This window comes from Oncorhynchus keta, chromosome 18 (genome assembly GCF_023373465.1).
Source record: "Oncorhynchus keta strain PuntledgeMale-10-30-2019 chromosome 18, Oket_V2, whole genome shotgun sequence".
Taxonomy (NCBI): Eukaryota; Metazoa; Chordata; class Actinopteri; order Salmoniformes; family Salmonidae; genus Oncorhynchus; species Oncorhynchus keta.
The window spans coordinates 45,212,009-45,234,878 of NC_068438.1; the positions used below are offsets into that span (position 1 = coordinate 45,212,009).

Below are 22,870 nucleotides of genomic sequence, written 5' to 3' on the forward strand. Positions count from 1 at the left end.
ACTACATAGCATCGGCTGTTAGAAGTCCTGACAAACCATGTCCAGATAAAACGTCCGGATTGAAAAAGTTTAATTTAAAAAAGTTTAGTGAGGGAAAAACTAAAAATATAAATGGTAAAAAAAAATTAAAACCATAAAGTTGTCAGGTAGCAAAGTAAGGTTGGCAACAAAACGCACAGCAGCATGTAAACAAGTCTGCAAGTTGGGACCGGAAATGACAAACCTAGTACTGCCCTGAGGACATGTGTAGATGGGTTCTAACTGGCACTGGGCTACGTCAGCCTGCTGGTCTCGCTCTGTCTCCTCCTAGCCTTCCTGGGACGCAAACACCTCCCTGAGGCCGAGCTCACCCCCCTTCAACATGCTGTTCTTCTGTGCAGTATGAGTCTCCTTTGTCCCTGCCTACGTCAGCTCTCCTGGGAAATAAGTACACTGTAGCTGTGGAGATATTCACCATCTTATCCTCTAGTTTTATCCTTTAGTCCTCTAGTCTGCTGCTGTGCATCTTTGCCCCTAAATGTTACATCATCTTAGTGAGACCAGAGAGGAACACTAGATGACGTAGTAACACCAGGCTGAGACCAGAGAGGAACACTAAGAAAGGGTTGATGTGGTAACACCAGGCCTAATAGTCCTCTTGGCACTTGCAGTCTAGTCCTCTTGGCCTGCTGGCTCTAAACAGTACTTCTCTTACAATCTAGTACTCTTGGCCTGGTGGCTCTAAACAGTACGTCTCTTACATTCTAGTACTCTTGGCCTGGTGGCTCTAAACAGTACGTATCTTACATTCTAGTACTCTTGGCCTGGTGGCTCTAAACAGTACGTATCTTACATTCTAGTACTCTTGGCCTGGTGGCTCTAAACAGTACGTCTCTTACATTCTAGTACTCTTGGCCTGGTGGCTCTATACAGTACGTCTCTTACATTCTAGTACTCTTGACCTGCTGGCTCTATACAGTATTTCCCCCAAAGTAAAATAAAATAAAATCCATTAATAGAATGTGAATACTCTGTGCCCTAATTTTTATATTTTTGATGAGGTTTTGATATTTTTGTATCCCAAGTGCATCAATTAATTAGAGTAACAACAATAAATCCAGATGAATAAATATACATTTAATGTTTTTTGTAACTCCTTATTTGCAAGCATCAAGTTTCTACTCAAAGGTTGCAGAGGTGGAAGATACACATTATTAAACAACATTTTCAATATAGTGCATACACGGAGTTTACTAAACACTTGGAACAAATTCCTGATATTGAGTTGCCCCCCTCATCTTCCCTTCAGAACAGCCTCAATTTGTCGGGGCATGGACTCTACAAGCTATCGAAAGAATTCCACAGGGATGCTGGCCCATGTTGACTCCAATGCTTCTCACAGATGTGTCAAGTTGGTTGGATGTCCTTTGGGTGGTGGACCATTCTTGATACACACGGGAAACAGTTGAGTGTGAAAAAAACAGCAGCTTTGCAGTTCTTGACACAAACCTAGCACCTACTACCATAATCCTTTCAAAGGCACTTAAATCTTTTGTCTTGCCCATTCACCCTCTGAATGACACACATACGCTGTAGAAAAGGCCCATGGAGTTGGTGGAAGAATCCTTTAATTCACAGCCACTTACTCAGCTGGGCCAGGGGCGCTTCAATTAGGTCAGGTGGAAATGTCAGACAGGTCATAAAAATAATTGAAAGTAGGAAATCGCCATTGCCCGATCTCGCTGCTTTCTCTTCTGCTTTCTAATCCAGAATTTACGTGAGTTTAATCCACGGAATCTTTTACCACCGAATCTGTTACCTTTTCATCTGAACTATTGGAGGAGCGGGCTATCAATTATTGATTAGAGTTATTACCGCGGAGAGCGCGGCTTGGAGCGCAAGCTTCAAGCCTATTGTGTAATGTAAATGGTCAATGATTAGGGCCCTGCAGATCATCACAGGCCAATTACGCCATTGATATATGGTTAACATGTAATGAAATGACATGTACATATGAAGGCAAACTTGAAAGGGTGAAATATGAAACGTCATTGTTTGCTGAACTGATCAATTCTGATATTAAACTGATGGGGATTATAGATTGAATAACCGATCACTGATTGAATTATTTGTGTTAGTCTTCTCATGATTATAATGAATAGTTACGAGCTTAAATGACTCAAGGATGATTTCTGTTGATTTCTTATTGAAATTAATTACCTAATTATGTTAAGAATGAATGATTGTTATGATTGGATCTTTGTGATATATGAATTTGATTGGATACATGTTATTCTGTTTCCTTTGTTATGAAGCACAGACTAGTAAATATACCACTTTATGGTTAAAGGAATTCCTGCCTCAGTCTCATCCATTCTTCTGTCACCTGACCCAGGACCACCTGTTCACCTTCACTGTCAGTCATCCTACCTGTCCTGCTACCCACACAGATTCCACTAATCTTTCATACACAATCCATGTTTCAAGGCTTAAAAATCATTATTTAACCCGTCTCCTCTCCTTCATCTACACTGATTGAAGTAGATGTATCAAGTGACATCAATACGGGATCATAGCTTTTACCTGGATTCAGATAGTTTGTCTATATCATGGAAAGATCAGGTGTTGTTAATGTTTTGTATACTCAGTGCAGATTGTAGCCCATATATGATAAACTGTACATTTTAAGTAACAAAAGCACATAAGGAAAAATACATTTTGTATTACTTATTATTAACTACTTTTTATTCCCCATGAGATGTTGTTTAGTGTTCTTCTCTGGCTTCAGGAGGATGATGTAACATTTTGGAGCAAACAGACAGAACAGCAGCCCAAAGCTGGAGGCCAGGATGGCAAAGATCTCTACAGCTACTGTGTACTTCCCAGGAGAACTGACGTAGGCAGGGATGAAGGAGATCCACACGGCACAGAAGATCAGCATGCTGAAGGTGATGAACTTGGCCTCGTTGAAGTTGCCTGGCAGTTTCCGGGCCAGAAAAGCTAGGATGAAGCAAAGACAGGCCAAGAGGCCGATGTATCCCAGAACGCACCAGAAGGCCAGTTGGGAGCCCACACTGCACTCCAGAATGATCTTAGAGCGTTGGTCCTGGATATTTTTGGAGGGGTAGGGAGGGGCAGCCATGAGCCAGGCAGCACAGATCAGCACCTGAACCAGGGTGCAGGAGAATATGATGACCCTCTGCTGTTTGGGCCCCAGCCACTTCATAATGTTGTTCCCAGGCCTGGCGGCAGTGAAGGCTGCCAGGACCACCAGAGTCTTGCCCAGGATGCAGGAGATGCAGAGGGAGAAGGTGATGCTGAAGGCGGTGTGGCGCAGCATGCAGGACCAGGAGGTGGGCTCCCCGATGAACATCAGCGCACACAGGAAGCACAGAGTCAGGGAGAGAAGGATAAAGAAACTCAGCTCAGAGTTGTTGACGCGGACGATGGGAGTGGTCCTGTGATGGAGGAAGACTGCCAGGATGGACACGGTCAGACAGGCGCCCACTACAGCGATCACTGTCAGGGCTATCCCCATTGCATCATGGGAAAGGAACTCCACCACTTTGGGGATGCACATTGTTCCATCAGTGTTTGACCAGTAGTCCTCGGGACATTCTGTGCAGTCTATAGAATCTATACAGAAAAACAGAGAGAAAGAGAATATGAATTCATCATTGATGGGTATGTGATGCAGTCAGGCGATATCCTACAGGTAAGTGACATTTGGTAGCAGATGTGGAACTGGTGTACAGATCATAAGTCTTAAAACACCAACAAGAGTAAATTGTCATAATTTCAAAACTCTTTTTTTTTTATACAGAGAAACGTTAATACAGGGAAATGAAAAATATTATATTTTGTATACTATTGGTGCACAGTGGCTAAGCTGAAAATGTTGACTCAATTTTCAACTTTGTGCCAGAGCATTTGTCACAGAGAAGTAGATGTGTGTACCCTGAAAAGATATACCGTGTATTCGGAAAGTATTCAGATCCCTTGACTTTTTTCACATTTTGTTAGATTACAGCCTTATTCTAAAATGTATTAAATTGTTTTTTTCCCCACTCATTAATCTATAGACAATACCCTATAATGAGAAAGCAAAAACAGATTTGACAGTTTTGCAAGTGCATTAATAAAAAAAATGCAAGAATCACATTTACACACGTATTCACTATTCCCTTTACTCAGTACTTTGCTGAAGCACCGTTGGCAGGGATTACAGCTTCATGTTTTTTGGGGCATGGCGCTACAACCTTGGCACACCTGTTTTTGGGGAGTTTCTCCAATTTTTCTCTGCAGATCATCACAAGCTCTGTCAGGTTGGATGGGGAGCGTAGCTGCACAGCTATTTTCAGGTCTTTCAAGAGATGTTCGATGGCGTTCAAGTCCGGGCTCTGGCAGGGCCACTCAAGGACATTCAGAGACTTGCGCCGAAGCCACTACCTGACTTGGCTGTGTGCTTAGGGTCGTTGTCCTGTTGGAAGGTGAACCTTCATCCCAGTCTGAGGTCCTGAGAAAATCCTTTTAATGAGGAGTGGCTTCAGTCTGGCCACATAAAGGTCTGATTGGTGGATTGCTGGAGAGATGGTTGTCCTTCTGGCAGGTTCTCCAATCTCCACAGAGGAACTCTGGAGCTCTGTCAGAGAGACCATCGGGTTCTTGTTCACCACCCTGACCAAGGCCCTTCTTCGACAATTGCTCAGTTTGGCCGAGCGGCCAGCTCTAGTAAGATTGTTGCTGGTTTCGAACTTCTTCCATTTAAGAATGATGGAGACCACTGTGTTCTTGCGGACCAGAAATATTTTGGTACCCTTCGACCGATCTGTACCTCGACACGATCCTATCTCGGAGTTCTACGGGCAATTCCTTCGAACTCATGGCTAGTATTTTGCTTTGAAGTGCACTGTCAACTGTGGGACCTTATATAGACAGGTGTGTGCCTTTCGAAATCATGTCCAATCAATTGAATTTACCACAGGGACTCCAGTCAAGTTGTATAAACATCTCAAGGATGATGAATGGAAACATGATGCACCTGAGCTAAATTTCGAGTCTCATAGCACAGGGTCTGAATACTTATGTAAATAAGGTATTTCTGTTTTAATTTGTCATTATGCGGTATTGTGTGTACATTGATGTGGAAACATTTGATATTTAATCCATTTTAGTATTAGGCTGTAACATAACAAAATGAAGTGACCCATAACAAGGGAAGTGACCTGAATACTTTCCAAATGCATTGCAGATATGGAGCCACTCTAGACTTGGCCCTTGGGCGAGGGGTGTGTGGCAGCCACGAGAACTAAAGAATAACTCAAATGTAACTTCTTATTTAGCTTCCAGTTAATATCTCTATACAAAGTCCAGAGTCGATATTTCATATGCAATTGGAACTGAGTTGATAGAATGTTAGATAAAATGTTAGAGCAAAAAGTCAAATGTTAGAGCCATTTTAGGTCGTACCGGTATCAGGTTAGCTCAACCGCCATTTTCTCAGCCTCTGAGTATTACAGAACAGTTTGATTGAATAACAAATCAAGTTCATAACAAGTTAATGAAATTAATCACATTTATCAACACACACTAGTGCCTATGGATGAAATTGATCCAAAAATCCGATAAAAACATACATCTGTTGTTTTTTTTTATTTGACGATTAACGCGTGGCAATTACCGTGTGGAATGTTTTCCATATATGCTTATTTTGGAGAATTTAAACAATGTTCTTGTGTTACTAAGTGATAAATAAATAAAAAAGTGTTACTGCTTGACAGACAGTGTCTCTTTGAAATCATTACCAATTTGGGGTAAATTGGGCCATTACCCGTTGGTACTAATAAACAAAAAGTAACTTTTAGGCTACAGGAATAAGACGACTGGAGGAGGACGTGCTGCTGGACAACATCAGGCCCTTTCTGCCAGCATCAACACAACACACGGACAGGATGTGCATAGTTGCTAGATCGAATCCCCAAGCTGACAAGGTACAAATCTGTCATTCGGCCCCTGATCAAGACAGTTAACCCACCGTTCCTAGGCTGTAATTGTAAATAATAATTTATTCTTAACCGACTTGCCTAGTTAAAAAAAGGTTCAATTAAATTTAAAAAAAATAATGCACTCAACTGGATCTAGAGAGACCATATAAAATCTACCAAAAGGAAGTTGTTCTATTGATTAACATAAATCAGAGTCCTCACCTGTCTGATTACTAATCTACAGGTAAGTCATTATATTGATTAACATAAATCAGAGTCCTCGCCTGTCTGATTACTAATCTACAGGTCAGTCATTATATTGATTAGGGTATATAAATCCTCACCTGTCTGATTACTAATCTACAGGTAAGTCATTATATTGATTAGGGTAAATCAGTCCTAACCTGTCTGATTACTAATCTACAGGTAGGTTATTATATTGATTAGGGTAAATCAGAGTCCTCACCTGTCTGATTACTAATCTTGCCGCTGTCACATGGTACACAGTCAAAGCAGCACAGAGGTTCCCCACGACGGACAGCCTTCCTGGATCCTGGAGCACAGGTGGCACTGCACACGGAGACCACCAGCTGAACACCACAGAGAGAACACTGATTAAGCTGGTTCACTGTGAACCTGTTGTATACATTTAGCATAAAATGTATTGTCTTCATTACTATTATTTTAACTTGACACTATGTGACAGGGAGACATTGCAAGACCAACATGCATCTTACATTGGAATCACAGTATTTCATCAAATCCCAACCTATCCCATTCCACCTACTTACCTCAACCTCACCCTACAGAACGTCAATAGTTGGCATCTGATGTGGTTAAATACACAGTGTGAGCAGCTTGCCTTGCTCTGATGCCCCGCCCACACGATCTTCTCCTCCTGGATCACCAACTCCTTCCCAGAGGCCTTTGCTCCGTCGAACAGACCGACGTTGATGAACTCCATGTTCCCACCCGAGCCCCTCTGCCAGTTGATGATGTCATAGTACGGGATGGAATCCCCTTTCAGGTCAAAGTTCACCTCCTCTCCAGAAATGTAAAAGGCAAGTTCTTGCAGATAGTGCTGCAGCTTCGAAGAAACATTGCAAAATCAGGAAAAAATATATTACGTGATATTTTTTGCAGAGTGGTATGAAGCCCTATAGCTGTCAATTAGCATATGGATGTGCTAGAGAAGACAGATATTGAACAGGAACAGCAGATGATCTGTTGAATCATTTTTTCAAACGGTCCAGATAGTTACAATACCTATACCTGCCAGGGGTGAACGTTGGTGCTGTGAGCGCAGGAGCGGTTGTGGAAGGGTCCTGCCCCAGCCTGGCAGTGGAGGAGGTTGTGCAGTGAGTGAGCGATGGCGTACACAGCCTTGTACACATTATAGGCCACTCTGGGGCTGGAGGTGTTCATGTAGGCTGAGTGCTGCTCCAGAAGAGTCTCCTGCCCTGAGCAGGGGGGCATCAGGGTGCTGGAGGGGGACAGAGAGGGAGAGCAGCCGTACAGAGCCTCCCACAGCTGCTGCACCAGGGGGTTAGAGGGGTACCTGTGGGGGTTCACCGTCTGCAGGTAGTCCCGGAGCCCTGGGATTTGTCCCTGCCTGATCCCAAAGCCGATGGTGCCCCCCAGGTAGGGGAAGTACTCGCTGGTGGTGAAGAGCGAGGCAGTGACCCAGGCCTCGCTGGCCACCCACTGGATCCCTGTGATGTTCTGTGCCATGTAATCCTTCAGGAAGGGGGTCATTTCCCCCTCGGCAGAGAACACCACCACTACCCGCGCTGTGGAGCTACGCATGACCTAGAGAGATGAGAGCGAGAGGGGAGAGATGAGAAAATAATGGAGGGTAAAGGTGGGAGAGATGGAGGCAGAAGAGGAGAGAGGAAGGAGAGAGAAGGAGACAAGGTGGGGAGAGAGAGACGACAGGGAGAGATATACCTTTTAATTTTGTATAGTACTAGTTATTTTTTTTTTAAATATGCAAGACACATTTGCGTCAGGGACAAAACAGTCTCTCTCCCTCTCTTCATACCTCTATGATCTCCAGGGCCCTTTGCTGATTGTAGAGCAGAGGGATCATCTCCTGGTAGGCCACACACACCCCCGTCCCCTTTAGCTCCCTCAGCAGCCCTTGTAGGGCAAAGTGCCCATATTCATGGTCCCCACGCACCACCCCCACCCAGCGCCAGTCATACCGTACCAGCAGCTGAGCCATAGCCTTCACCTGGGATAGAAGAAAGGGAAGATTAGACAGAAACTATGTTGTAACAGACCAAGAGGTGAACATACTCTGCTTCACTCCATTTAAGTTGACTGCAGGGAGATCCACTTCAGAAATACTTCCTGAAGAATCCTGAGATTCATGAGATCATTGCTTAATCCTTTTTAAAAATTTAATTGCAGGCCTTCACCTGGTAGTCATCGTTGGGGATTACTCTGAAGAAGGTGGGGTACTTCCTCCTGTCACCGAGGCACGCGCACGACGAGAAGTAGCTGATCTGAGGAAAGATGTTGTTCGTAAAACACTCATTCTTTCTACAACACAGACACAAGAATACTCATTCTTTCTACAACACAGACACAAGAACACTCATTCTTTTTACAACACAGACACAAGAACACTCATTCTTTCTAGAACACAGACACAAGAACACTCATTCTTTCTACAACACAGACACAAGAACACTCATTTGAAGAGTTTCTTGCCAAAACGCTATGTATACATTTTCAGAAATGTTGGTTAATTAGCTTTTATTGCTAATGAGCTTTTATTGCTGAAATGGTTAAAGAGATTGCTGTGTTTTTTCACTATCTAATCATGGCATGGGATTGTTTAATGATACATGTATTTGTTTAAAATCTATCACTTGATGGTTCCATTTCAGAGAGACAAATAATCATGTTTTTTTGCTAAATTATATACATCTGCCTCATTTTCAGAGAAATAGGTAGGACTGCTAGGTTTTACGTAAGTAATATATATATATATAATCATAATCATAATAATTAAATACAGTAATATGAGTTCTGTAAGTAAAACATTTACATTTTACAATTTAGTCATACAGCAGATGCTCTTATCCAGAGTGACTTACAGTAAGTGCATTTATATATAGCTCAGTGAGACAATCACATATCACAGTCATATCACAGTCATATCACAGTCATATCACAGTCATATCACAGTCAAATAGGATATGTACATTCCATCCAAACAATGGCTATATAGTGTTTTTCGGATAAACACATTTTCTAAAATCTATCAATAAAAAATTCTGAGAACAGTAATATGTTACACACACATGAATGTACCCATAAGCAATCACTTCTGTTTAACAAAAACACAAATCAGTTTACATTGCATTTTTGGAAATGACCTCTTCATATACATATTTAAACACAGAGAACCAGAAATGTTGTACAGAAAGTATCATGATTGCAGTTGATCAATAGGTGAAATAATTCAAAGGTAAATACTCTTAGTGGAGCCCTACCATGGGTATTTTAAAGGGCTGCAGGATTCTGGATACGACAATAGACTGAGCAGAACCGGATTCTCCGATAACAGCCAGGAGAGGAGAGGCACCAGAACACATGTGAGTGTGAGCCTGGCCCAGTCCATTCAACATTGCCAGAGCAGCCCTCTGCCCTGTCAGAGGATAGGCACACGAGTCAAAGATCTTGTAGCCAAGCATGTGGTTGGGCAGCAGCTGCTCACTCTGGTTGATCTCCTCCACCGCCAGCCTCATGGTCTGAGCCCAGCGGAAAGCCCTCGGATCAAACCTGAATACACAGAGAAAGAGAGAGAGAGAGAGAGAGAGAGAGAATGAGAGAGAGAGAGATGATGAGGGGGAGGAAGAATTAGGAGAGAAAGATGAGGAGGAGAGTAAGGATAAGGAGAGAGAGTGAGAGAGATGAGGAGGAGGAGGAGGGGAGGGGAGTGGAGGAAAAAAACAGAGGAGAAAGTGACGATAAAAGGAGTTAAATAGAACTGGAAACTACACGAAGGAAAGAGGTTACAGATCAAATAGAGTATTACTGGTTAACACTAAAACTCACCCATTGCACCTGACGGCTGTTGGTTGGTAGGTGTAGTTGACGTCTGGCATCTCCTGGTTGTAGTGCAGGGGGAAAATACCCCCAATGACAAAGTCACCATCAGCCACGAACCCAGGATCAAAGCCACTCAGCAGAACACACTCTGAGTCTGTGGCTAGGGTGGAGGATGGGCTGAGTGTGAGGGAGGAAGATAGAGACCACAAGAATAGCAGAGACATCCTCACTCACACCTATCCCCTCTAACAGTCAGAGAGAGGGCAGGAGAGCAGTTATATATATGACCTGTCGTCTCTCTGCATCTCATCACTGACAAGACAAGCCCTGGATTGGACATCTGTTTAGAAGGCATATGACATCATCACATCATTACACGTTTATACTGTACTATAAAAGGTTGTCTAGGTTGGGGATGAGGGTATGATTACAGTTTGTTTACCAAGCAACAGTGCCTTGCAAAATTATTAATCCCCTTGGCATTTATCCTATTTTGTGGCATTACAACCTGTAATTAAAATGGATTTTTATTTGGATTTCATGTAATGAACATACACAAAATAGTCCAAATTGGTGAAGTGAAATTAATTTAAATTAAATTAAAAACTGAAAAGTGGGTGCATATGTTTTCACCCCCTTTGCTTTGAAACCCCTAAATAAGATCTGGTGCAATCAACTATCTTTATAAGTCACATAATTAGTTCAATAAAAGTCCACCTGTGTGCAATCTAAGTGTCACATGATCTGTCACATTATCTCAGTATATATACACCTGTTCTGAAAGGCCCCAGAGTCTGCAACATCGCTAAGCAAGGGGTACCACCAAGCAAGCGGCACTATGAAGACCAAGGAGCTGTCCAAACAGGTCAGGGACAAAGTTGTGGAGAAGTACAGATCAGGGTTAGGTTGTAAAAAAAATCAGAAACTTTGAACATCCCACAGAGCACCATTAAATCCATTATAAAAAATGGAAAGAATATGGCACCACAACAAACCTGCCAACAGAGGGCCGCCCACCCAAACCTACAGACCAGGCAAGGAGGGCATTGATCAGAGACAACAAAGAGACCGAAGATAACCCTGAAGGAGCTACAATGCTCTTCAGCGGAGATTGGAGTATCTGTCCACAGGACCACTTTAAGCCATACACTCCACAGAGTGGGGCTGTACAGAAGACAGGCCAGAAAAAAAGCCATTGCTTAACCTCTTGAAGCTAGGGATCACTATTTTTATGTTTGGAAAACAACATTTACGGAAGAATGGCAAGGAAAAAGCCATTTCTTAAAACTTCTTCAGGATTGGTGGGTCTCCTGTGGGACGGTTGAGCTAACGTAGGCTTATGCGATTAGCATGAGGTTGTAAGTAACAAGAACATTTTCCAGTACATAGACATATCTGATATTGGCAGAAAGCTTAAATTCTTGTTAATCTAACTGCACTGTCCAATTTACTGTAGCTATTACAGTGAAATAATACCATGCTATTGTTTGAGGAGAGTGCACAATTTTGAACATGAAAAGTAATTAATAAACTAATTAGGCACATTTGGGCAGTCTTAATACAACATTTTGAACAGTTCATTGGATCATTCTAAAACTTTGCACATACAAAATCTGAATTGCACCTTTGCGGGAATAAACAATTATGGTCTTTCTCTTGCATTTCAAGATGATTGTACCAAATATATACAAACAAACGATTGTTTTCTCCTTTTCTATTATCTTTTACCAGATATATCGTGTTATATTCTCCCACATTTCTTTCACATTTCCAAAAACGTCAAAGTGTTTCCTTTCAAATGGTACCAAGAATATGCATATCCTTGCTTCAGTGCCTGAACTACAGGCAATTAGATTTGGGTATGTCATCCGATCATTAATTAAAGAGAAACATAGGGAAACACCTTCGGTGTCCGCCAAAAGGCATGTGGGAGACTCCGCAAACATATGGAAGAAGGTACTCTGGTCAGATGAGACTAAAATTGAGCTTTTTGGCCATCAAGGAAGTCGCTATGTCTGGCGCAAACCCAGCCCCTCCCATCACCGCGAGAACACCACGATGTTTGTCATCGGTAGGGAAACTGGTCAGAATTGAAGGAATGATGGATGGCGCTAAATACAGCAAAATTCCTGTTTCAGTCTTCCAGAGATTTGAGACTGGGACGGAGGTTCACCTTCCAGCAGGACAATAACCCTAAGCATACTGCTAAAGCAACACTTCTGTGGTTTAAGGGGAAACATTTAAATGTCTTGGAATGGCCTAGTCACAGCCCAGACCTCAATCCAATTGAGAATCTGTGGTATGACTTAAAGATTGCTGTACACCAGTGGAACCCATCCAACTTGAAGGGGCTGGATCAGTTTGCCTCGAAGAATGGGCAAAAATCCCAGTGCCTAGATGTGCCACGTTTTCATAGAGACATACCCCTAGAGACTTGCAGCTGTAATTGCTGCAAAAGGTGGCTCTACAAAGTATTGACTTTGGGGGGTTTATAGTTATGCATGCTCAAGTGTTGTGTATTTTTTTGTAATATTTCTTGTTTGTTTCACAATAAAAAATATATTTTGCATCTTCAAAGCGGTAGGTAGGTATGTTGTATAAATCGAATTAAACAAACCCCACCACAATCCATATTAATTCCAGGTTGTAAGGCAACAAAACAGGAAAAATGCCAAGGGGGGTGAATGCTTACACAAGCCACTGTACCACATAGCATTATAGTGTGTAAAACCTCTGGTAGCACAATTCAAATGCTGTAGCGTTTAATTCTTTATTTTTTTGAGTTTTCAGGATGAAATCTCTTGAGATGCACCATTTTGTTTTCAAAGGACAAAAAATTGACAAAAAGCAATGCTTAGTAACCAGAATAATATGAAAAAAGGAAGATAACACAGTAAAATTGCTAAGTTCAAACAATAAAAAAATAAAATATCTTTAAAACTACTGTCTAATAATAATGAAACAATAATTGTTACAACAAATACGTAGCATAACTATAGCATAACTAAACCTCTCTCTAGATCTGGGGTAGGCAAACTTTTTGGCAAGAGGGTCACATCGGGATTTTGAAATTCAACGGAGTGACGTGTGTCTTTGGGGACCAATTGTTTGTTTAAATCTATTTGCAGAGGCCTCCTGAGTGGTGCTGCAGTCAAAGGCACTTCTTCGCAGTGCTTGAGGCATCACTACAGACCCGGGTTCGATCCCAGGCTGTGTCACAGCTGGCCATGACTGGGAGACCTATGAGGCGGCGCACACCTGGCCCAGCGTCGCCCGGGTTAGGAGAGGTTTTTGGCAGGCCAATATTTCCTTGGCGAATCGCGCTCTAGCAACTCCTGTGGCAGGCCGTGCGCATACATGGTTGCCAAGTGTACAGTGTTTCCTCTGACACATTGGTATGGCTGGCTTCCGGGTTAAGTGGGCAATGTGTCAAGAAGCAGTGCGGCTTGGCTGGGTTGTGTTTCTGAGGACGCACGGCTTAAGACCTTCGACTCTCCCGAGTCCGTACGGGAGTTGCAGCAATGGGACATTGGGGAGAAAAAAAGTGTACAAAAAAGTTTTTATGTTTCACAGGCCGGATTGAAGTGCCCCGCGGGCCATAATTTGTCCCCCCCCCTGCTCCAGATACAGTAACCATAAAATTAGCTAACTTGGCGGAGCTATATCTTTGATCAGGAAAATGGTAATTCAACTAAAAAAGTACAATTTCTAGCTCTCCACATGTCCCAAAGACACTATAAACACTATAAAGACACTATAAAGACGCATCTATTTCATTTCTGGGTTTACAGTAGGTCAAAAGTAAACTGAGAACTATGACAAATAAATGTGTCTTCATTAATCTATGCATTTTATTTCTTCCCCATGATATGTTGTTTAGTGTTCTTCTCTGGCTTCAGGAGGATGATGTAACATTTTGGAGCAAACAGACAGAACAGCAGCCCAAAGCTGGAGGCCAGGATGGCAAAGATCTCTACAGCTACTGTGTACTTCCCAGGAGAGCTGACGTAGGCAGGGATGAAGGAGATCCACACGGCACAGAAGATCAGCATGCTGAAGGTGATGAACTTGGCCTCATTAAAGTTGCCTGGCAGTTTCCGGGCCAGAAAAGCCAGGATGAAGCACAGACAGGCCAAGAGGCCGATGTATCCCAGAACGCACCAGAAGGCCAATGGGGAGCCCACACTGCACTCCAGAATGATCTTAGAGCGTTGGTCCTGGATATTTTTGGAGGGGTAGGGAGGGGCAGCCATGAGCCAGGCAGCACAGATCAGCACCTGAACCAGGGTGCAGGAGAATATGATGACCCTCTGCTGTTTTGGCCCCAGCCACTTCATAATGTTGTTCCCAGGCCTGGCGGCAGTGAAGGCTGCCAGGACCACCAGAGTCTTGCCCAGGATGCAGGAGATGCAGAGGGAGAAGGTGATGCTGAAGGCGGTGTGGCGCAGCATGCAGGACCAGGAGGTGGGCTCCCCGATGAACATCAGCGCACACAGGAAGCACAGAGTCAGGGAGAGAAGGATAAAGAAACTCAGCTCAGAGTTGTTGACGCGGACGATGGGAGTGGTCCTGTGATGGAGGAAGACTGCCAGGATGGACACGGTCAGACAGGCGCCCACTACAGCGATCACTGTCAGGGCTATCCCCATTGCATCATGGGAAAGGAACTCCACCACTTTGGGGATGCACATTGTTCCATCAGTGTTTGACCAGTAGTCCTCGGGACATTCATGGCAGTCTATAGAATCTACACAGAAAAACAGAGAGAAAGAGCTTAGGAATTGTGTGTGTGTGAGGCAGTCATGCGATATTCTACAGGTAAGTGACATTTGGTGGCAGAAATGGGACTGGTGTACATAGGTTAACCCTTAAAGTAACAACAAGGATAAATTGTCATAATTTCAAACTCTTTTATTTTTTATCCTTCTGAAATTTCTTTGTATACTAGATGTGCATAATGGCTCAAATGAAAATGTTGACTCAAAAGTTAAACTTTGTGACCAAATTTGGCACAGAGAGGTAGATGAATGTATCCTTAAATATATAGATATGGAGCCACCCCAGATTTGGCCCATAGGGAGGCACTATAAATACGTGTTTAGTTTCCAGTCAGTGTATCTATACCAAGTCCAGAGTCCCATTTTTCAGATGCAATTGGATCTGAGTTGATAGCACATAGCGTTCCAAAGTTTGAGTTAAAATTCTGATGCCACCGGTGCTTTATCGCCTATATTGCCCATATCGGTGTCCATCTTTATCGCCTATATCGCCCATATCGGTGTCCATCTTTATCGCCTATATCGCCCATATCGGTGTCCATCTTTATCGCATATATTGCCCATATCGGTGTCCATCTTTATCGCCTATATCGGCCATATCGGTGTCCATCTTTATCGCATATATTGCCCATATCGGTGTCCATCTTTATCGCCTATATCGCCCATATCGGTGTCCATCTTTATCGGCTATATCGCCCATATCGGTGTCCATCTTTATCGCCTATATTGCCCATATCGGTGTCCATCTTTATCGCCTATATCGCCCATATCGGTGTCCATCTTTATCGGCTATATCGCCCATATCGGTGTCCATCTTTATCGCCTATATCGCCCATATTGGTGTCAATCTTTATCGCCTATATCAGCCATATCGGTGTCCATCTTTATCGCCTATATTGCCCATATCGGTGTCCATCTTTATCGCCTATATCGCCCATATCGGTGTCCATCTTTATCGCCTATATTGCCCATATCGGTGTCCATCTTTATCGCCTATATTGCCCATATCGGTGTCCATCTTTATCGCCTATATTGCCCATATCGGTGTCCATCTTTATCGCCTATATTGCCCATATTGGTGTCCATCTTTATCGCCTATATCGCCCATATCGGTGTCCATCTTTATCGCCTATATTGCCCATATTGGTGTCCATCTTTATCGCCTATATCGGCCATATCGGTGTCCATCTTTATCGCCTATATTGCCCATATCGGTGTCCATCTTTATCGCCTATATCGCCCATATCGGTGTCCATCTTTATCGCCTATATTGCCCATATCGGTGTCCATCTTTATCGCCTATATTGCCCATATCGGTGTCCATCTTTATCGCCTATATTGCCCATATCGGTGTCCATCTTTATCGCCTATATTGCCCATATCGGTGTCCATCTTTATCGCCTATATCGCCCATATCGGTGTCCATCTTTATCGCCTATATTGCCCATATCGGTGTCCATCTTTATCGCATATATTGCCCATATCGGTGTCCATCTTTATCGCCTATATTGCCCATATCGGTGTCCATATTTATCACATATATTGCCCATATCGGTGTCCATCTTTATCGCATATATTGCCCATATCGGTGTCCATCTTTATCGCCTATATTGCCCATATCGGTGTCCATCTTTATCGCCTATATTGCCCAAATCGGTGTCCATCTTTATCGCCTATATTGCCCATATCGGTGTCCATCTTTATCGCCTATATCGCCCATATCGGTGTCCATCTTTATCACCTATATTGCCCATATTGGTGTCCATCTTTATCACCTATATCGCCCATATCGGTGTCCATCTTTATCACCTATATTGCCCATATTGGTGTCCATCTTTATCACCTATATTGCCCATATCGGTGTCCATCTTCAGTCGAACCAGTATGACAGATTAGCTCAATTGCCAATTTCTCAGCCTCTGAATATTACAGAACACTTTGAATGAATAACAAACAAATCTTCATAACAAGTGGATGAAATGTATCACATTTATCAACACATACACTGCATGTATGTAAATGTTTGTAAATTGTAACGTCTTTTGTCTGTAATGTATTTGTTGTTATATATCCAACCCCGAGTAAGGCTAATTGTCGCCAATGGCGTCGGCTAATGGGGATCATAATAAATCAAAGCAAATCAAAAAACATGAAAAATACAACTTTTTTTTTTTATGTAAAAAATATATGCTTAATTTGGGGAATTTAAACCATTTTCTTGTGTTACTAAATGGTTAATAAAATAAAAAGTGTTACTGCTTGACAGACAGTGTCTCTTTGCAATCATTACCAATTTGAGGTAAATTGGGCCATTACCCGTTGGTACTATTAAACAAAAAATACCTTTTAGGGTTAAAGGAGGCTACAGGAATAAGACGACTGGAGGAGGACGTGCTGCTGGCCCTTTCTAACACAACACACGGACAGGATGTACATAGTGCACTCAACTGCATCGAGAGAGACCAAATCAAATCTACCAAAAGGAAGTTGTTCTATTGATTAACATAAATCAGAGTCCTCACCTGTCTGATTACTAATCTACAGGTAAGTCATTGTATTGATTAGGGTGTATAAATCCTCACCTGTCTGATTACTAATCTACAGGTAAATCATTATATTGATTAACATAAATCAGAGTCCTCACCTGTCTGATTACTAATCTACAGGTAAATCATTATATTGATGAACATAAATCAGAGTCCTCGCCTGTCTGATTACTAAATCTACAGGTAAGTCATTATATTGATTAGGGTGTATAAATCCTCAGCTGTCTGATTACTAATCTACAGGTAAGTCATTATATTGATTAACATAAATCAGAGTCCTCACCTGTCTGATTACTAATCTACAGGTAAGTCATTATATTGATTAACATAAATCAGAGTCCTCACCTGTCTGATTACTAATCTACAGGTAAGTCATTGTATTGATTAGGGTGTATAAATCCTCACCTGTCTGATTACTAATCTACAGGTAAGTCACTATATTGATTAACATAAATCAGAGTCCTCACCTGTCTGATTACTAATCTACAGGTAAGTCACTATATTGATTAACATAAATCAGAGTCCTCACCTGTCTGATTACTAATCTACAGGTAAGTCAATATATTGATTAACATAAATCAGAGTCCTCACCTGTCTGATTCCTAATCTACAGGTCGGTTATTATATTGATTAGGGTAAATCAGTCCTAACCTGTCTGATTACTAATCTACAGGTAAGTCATTATATTGATTAGGGTAAATCAGAGTCCTCACCTGTCTGATTACTAATCTTGCCGCTGTCACATGGTACACAGTCAAAGCAGCACAGAGGTTCCCCACGACGGACAGCCTTCCTGGATCCTGGAGCACAGCTGGCACTGCACACGGAGACCACCAGCTAAACAAATCAAAGATAAATACCTTCAGACTATTTTATGCTACCTGAATACTCATATTATTCCAGCCACTAGAGGTCACTCAATATGAGATAATTGGAGAAATCTCACTGACAGTTCTAGTAGGATGGTTAGAGAATAAGAACGAGACATCAAGCATTGGAACTCATCAACCTGCAATCCTGTTTAAAAATAACTATAATAATATGTGTACATTCACCATGCAGAGGAACTTACATCCAGGACTCTCTACACAACGTCAACAGTTGGCATCTGATGTGGTTAAATACACATTGTGAGCAGCTTGCCTTGCTCTGATGCCTCGCCCACACTATCTTCTCTTCCTGGATTGCCAGCTCCTTCCCAGAGTCCTTTGAGCCATCATACAGCCCTACTGTGACAAAGCGGGGACCTCCGTTTGGCCCCCTCTGCCAGTTGATGAGGTCATAGGACGGGATGGCGTCCCCTTTCTGGTCAAAGTTCATATTTTCTCCAGATACGTTGAAGGACACGTCCTGGAGATATTGCTGGAGCTGTGATAAGAGGAAAATAATTGTCTAATTCTTTAACTACATCTAATTGCATTTGTTGATGCACCAAAATCTTTTCAACATTCATCTGTTTAGTTATTTACATAATGATATGCTTCCCCCCCTTTAGTAAGTAATTGACACATACCTGCCAGGGGTGAACGTTGGTGCTGTGAGCGCAGGAGCGGTTGTGGAAGGGTCCTGCCCCAGCCTGGCAGTGGAGGAGGTTGTGCAGTGAGTGAGCGATGGCGTACACAGCCTTGTACACATTATAGGCCACTCTGGGGCTGGAGGTGTTCATGTAGGCTGAGTGCTGCTCCAGAAGAGTCTCCTGCCCTGAGCAGGGGGGCATCAGGGTGCTGGAGGGGGACAGAGAGGGAGAGCAGCCGTACAGAGCCTCCCACAGCTGCTGCACCAGGGGGTTAGAGGGGTACCTGTTGGGGTTCACCGTCTGCAGGTAGTCCCTGAGCCCTGGGACTTTCCCTGAGCGGATGGCGAAGCCAATAGTCCCATCCAGGAATGGATAAGTCTCTGCCAGCACATTGGCAGTGACCCAGGCCTCACTGGCCACCCACTGGGTACCAGTGATGTTCTGCTTGACAAACTCCTTGAGGAAAGGGTATAACTCTCCCTCCCCAGAGAAGACTATCACCACCCGCGCTGTGGAATGCCTCATCACCTCCAGGATCTGCAGGACCCTCTCTCTGCTGTAGTCTTTAGGGATCATCTCATCATAGGCCAGACAGACATCTGTGTTCTGGATCTCCTTCTTCAGGCCCTGCAGGGCGAAGTGGCCGTAGTCGTGGTCCTCGCGGATCACACCGATCCACTTCCAGCCGAAACGCTGAAGCAGACTGGCGATGGCCTTCACCTGGTAGTCGTCATTTGGAACCACTCTGAAGAACGTTGGGTATTCTTTCCTGTCACTCAGGCACGAGCAGGTGGAGAAATAGCTGATCTGAAAGAACATAGAACACCTATTTTAACCAAACGTTAATTTCAAGGTGTGCATGTAATACCATTATTACAAAGCATAAAATACATTCATATATATACAAATCATGTGTTATTTATGAGAGCGCTAATTGTATTTACAATAGTCATAAACAAAAGACACCATACTTAATTCAATTGTTAACAAACTATGTAATTCTAGCCACAGGTTGTTGATAAGCGCTTTTAAATGTGTTTTCAGAGTCACAGACAAACCTCCCTTTTGAATAGTAGATTAGCTATTTACACTAAAATAATTCTACATCTTTGAATTTGAATACTGATCCACAGAATCTGAATTGTATTCTAATTCCCCCTAGTTCAACAGTGGATCTTAACTTAAAAACAAGAAATAGCTTTTCATCTGCACCAGTGGTGTAGTGCCACTTTCTGAGGTACTAAAACAATAATGTCATCATTTCTCAATCAAAGTCTGTACTGACTGACACAGCTTTTTAGAATTCGCATAATAGGCATCCTCCAAATGCAATGTCTGGCCACACCCACACATATTGTCTCAAAAATAGTTCTGTTTTTAATTCTGTCAAACACCAAATTAGACGTACCTAATTTTAAAATAGGCCATCTGTCAATCGTGAATGATAATTATTCTTGTTTTACCGGTGAACCATCCAATCATTTGATCTTAACCAGTGTCGTGGGAATATTCATTCAGATCTTATTGAGTGATGTAGGGCCTAACTATGGTTTCGTGAGCGAATGGTGGTGACAGACAGCATAGGCTCACTGTACCTGGACTATATTTCAAACGCTGTGGCACAATGTTGAGTTTAGGCCGGATGAGAAAAGAAATGTGACCACATATCATCCTAAAATCTCATAAGAAATTAAGTGGTGTTTTAGATCTAACAGTCACTTTACTCTATTCAGTTCTGTAGACTAATAGAAAATGATGTGAATTCGCAGATATTGAATCAGCTTGGATTTAACTGTAGTAAACAGGCCCCACTGTAAGAAGTGGTGGAGCAAGGTTCCGGTGAGCTCTGGCAGCACTACAACCCTGATCTGAACCCTGCAATATAAACACATCATCACTCACCATGGGGATTCTGAAGGGCTGCAGAGTTCTGGACAAAACAATGGACTGTGAGGAGCCAGACTCCCCTACCATGGCTATTAACGGGCTGGCACCAGAACACATAGGGCTCTGTTCTTCACCATGTCCGTTCAGCACCGCCAAGACTGCTCTCAGAGCTGTGACTGGTGTGGCACACGAGTCAAAGATCTTGTAGCCCAGCGTGTGGTTGGGCAGCAGCTGCTCACTCTGGTTGATTTCCTCCACTGCCAGCCTCATGGTCTGAGCCCAGCGGAAAGCCCTCGGGTCAAACCTGAGAGAGAGAGAGGGAGAGAGAGAGAGAGAGAGAGAGAGAGAGAGAGAGAGAGAGAGAGAGAGAGAGAGAGAGAGAGAGAAGAGAGAGAGAGAGAGAGAGAGAGAGAGAGAGAGAGAGAGAGAGAGAGAGAGAGAGAGAGAGAGAGAGAGAGAGAGAGAGAGAGAGAGAGAGAGAGAGAGAGAGAGAGAGAGAGAGAGAGAGAGAGAGAGAGAGAGAGAGAGAGAGAGAGAGAATTAATGAGAATGTGTTCCACTTCCACTGATGGTCAGTCTTGTCTGAACAACACAACAAGACCGAGAAATCCGATCTCAATGAACGTGGCAGCAATCCCACCACAGAACACGGTGTTAAGGGATTAGGAGGAAAACACAGAAAAGGAGAGGAGGTGAAATTTTAGTAGATAAGAGTTCACAGTAGAGGTCAAAGGTCCTCAATGGGACCTGGCAATCAGAGCCTATTCTCCTCAAACTCTTGTTTACAGTAGTCCTTGAGCCACACATCTGGGCCCCCAGTCTCTCTCTCTCTCTCTCTCTCTCTCTCTCTCTCTCTCTCTCTCTCTCTCTCTCTCTCTCTCTCTCTCTCTCTCTCTCTCTCTCTCTCTCTCTATGTCAGCTAAGAGAAAGAGTGAGAGAGAGAGAAAGAGAGAGACAGAGAAAGAGAGAAAACTGTAGGACTTGAGCCACACATCCAGGCCCCCAGGAAACTCAGCTCACATAGAGAGAGAGAGAGAGAGAGAGAGAGAGAGAGAGAGAGAGAGAGAGAGAGAGAGAGAGAGAGAGAGAGAGAGAGAGAGAGAGAACTGTAGGACTTGAGCCACACATCCAGAACCCTTTGACTCAGCTCACCCTTGACACAGTGCTGCCAGGGGCTGGTGGGTGTAGTCCGTGCCAGGCAGCTCCACCCGGTAGTGAAGGGGAAAGATCCCCCCCATCAGGAAGTCACCCTGGGCTGAGAACCCAGGTAGCTCAAAGGCCCCCTGCGGGGAGCAGGCTGGCTGGGTAGAGGTGGCTTCTGTCAGAGGGGAAATAGAGACAGGGTAGTATAGAGACCACCACAGAAGAAGAGACATCCTCAGACTGGTCCGATAGATGCAGAGAGATCCTCCTGCTCATAGACAAGCTGATATCCTCCCACAGAGACTGTTCATGTTGTTCTGTTTTATACTCCTTGGTCTCGTCATCATTTCATCTGATTTAATTTGGTATCTCCGTGGATTTCACGTGATCCTCACCCCTCCCTCCCAAACACTCACAGTGGCTTGGAGAGACAGACTGGGCCTTTATGGCAGACAATATGTATGATAGGTAATAAGAAACCCACGCAATATAATACACTTCACACTGTGTTTTAAGTGATTGTAATTTGTTTCATGATATTTTATTAGGAGGCCTATACAAAGGTGTTGAGGCACTTTCCTGTAGTCAAATGACCAAATCTCCCTCTAGTGGCCTCATGAGTGGAATATTCCCCATCATTTCATAATTAAACAACATTATACACTTTGAAATAATCCTGTGGTGTTTCTATGTCAATTGATCTTGTTATACTGCAGTCTTCTGTGATGTGTATATAAAGGGTAATATTGGGACGTAAACTCAAAATGTAATACATTTCAACTCTATATCTGACCTGGTACAGGTGTCTTCTTTTCTTTAAGCCTATAACCATGTGTGTGAGGTGTAGACTGGTGTTTCAAAGTAGATTTGTTTAAGTCTACCAAGAAACATCTGTGACCCTGATTTAGCCCACTACACTAAAAGATCAATATATTACTACCCTCCCCCGGTATAAATTGTGGTGACGTCACACAC

At 43.1% G+C, this 22,870-nt stretch overlaps 1 protein-coding gene and 1 pseudogene across 1 annotated transcript; one reads left to right on the forward strand and one right to left on the reverse strand.

Annotated features, from left to right (window-relative positions):
* LOC127909040 (extracellular calcium-sensing receptor-like) overlaps nucleotides 1–693 on the forward strand; it is a 63,126-nt pseudogene extending 62,433 nt beyond the window's left edge.
* A 402-nt stretch (nucleotides 694–1,095) lies between these two features.
* On the reverse strand, nucleotides 1,096–21,050 carry LOC118377337 (vomeronasal type-2 receptor 1-like). Its single transcript, XM_052468901.1, has 13 exons — nucleotides 20,768–21,050; nucleotides 18,863–19,672; nucleotides 18,493–18,717; nucleotides 18,063–18,186; nucleotides 13,878–14,772; nucleotides 10,032–10,202; nucleotides 9,567–9,755; nucleotides 8,384–8,507; nucleotides 8,005–8,196; nucleotides 7,236–7,772; nucleotides 6,826–7,050; nucleotides 6,430–6,553; nucleotides 1,096–3,615 (listed from the first exon to the last, which is right to left on the reverse strand). Exons 1-13 carry the CDS (start codon nucleotides 21,020–21,022, stop codon nucleotides 2,717–2,719), a joined length of 4,770 nt encoding a protein of 1,589 aa, XP_052324861.1. The 5' UTR covers nucleotides 21,023–21,050; the 3' UTR covers nucleotides 1,096–2,716.
* Between the last annotated feature and the right edge of the window lie 1,820 nt (nucleotides 21,051–22,870).

What these genes read in the sequence shown, in the direction of transcription:
- LOC118377337 (XM_052468901.1), bottom strand. Translation starts at nt 21,022, where the DNA reads ATGAGGCTGGCAGTGGAGGAAATCAACCAGAGTGAGCAGCTGCTGCCC. An exon ending in CAAGATTAGTAATCAGACAG is followed by an intron (nt 14,773 to 18,062) that starts GTGAGGACTCTG and finishes TTTTCTGTGTAG; the next exon opens with ATTCTATAGACTGCCATGAA. An exon ending in CAAGATTAGTAATCAGACAG is followed by an intron (nt 3,616 to 6,429) that starts GTGAGGACTCTG and finishes TTTTCTGTATAG; the next exon opens with ATTCTATAGACTGCACAGAA.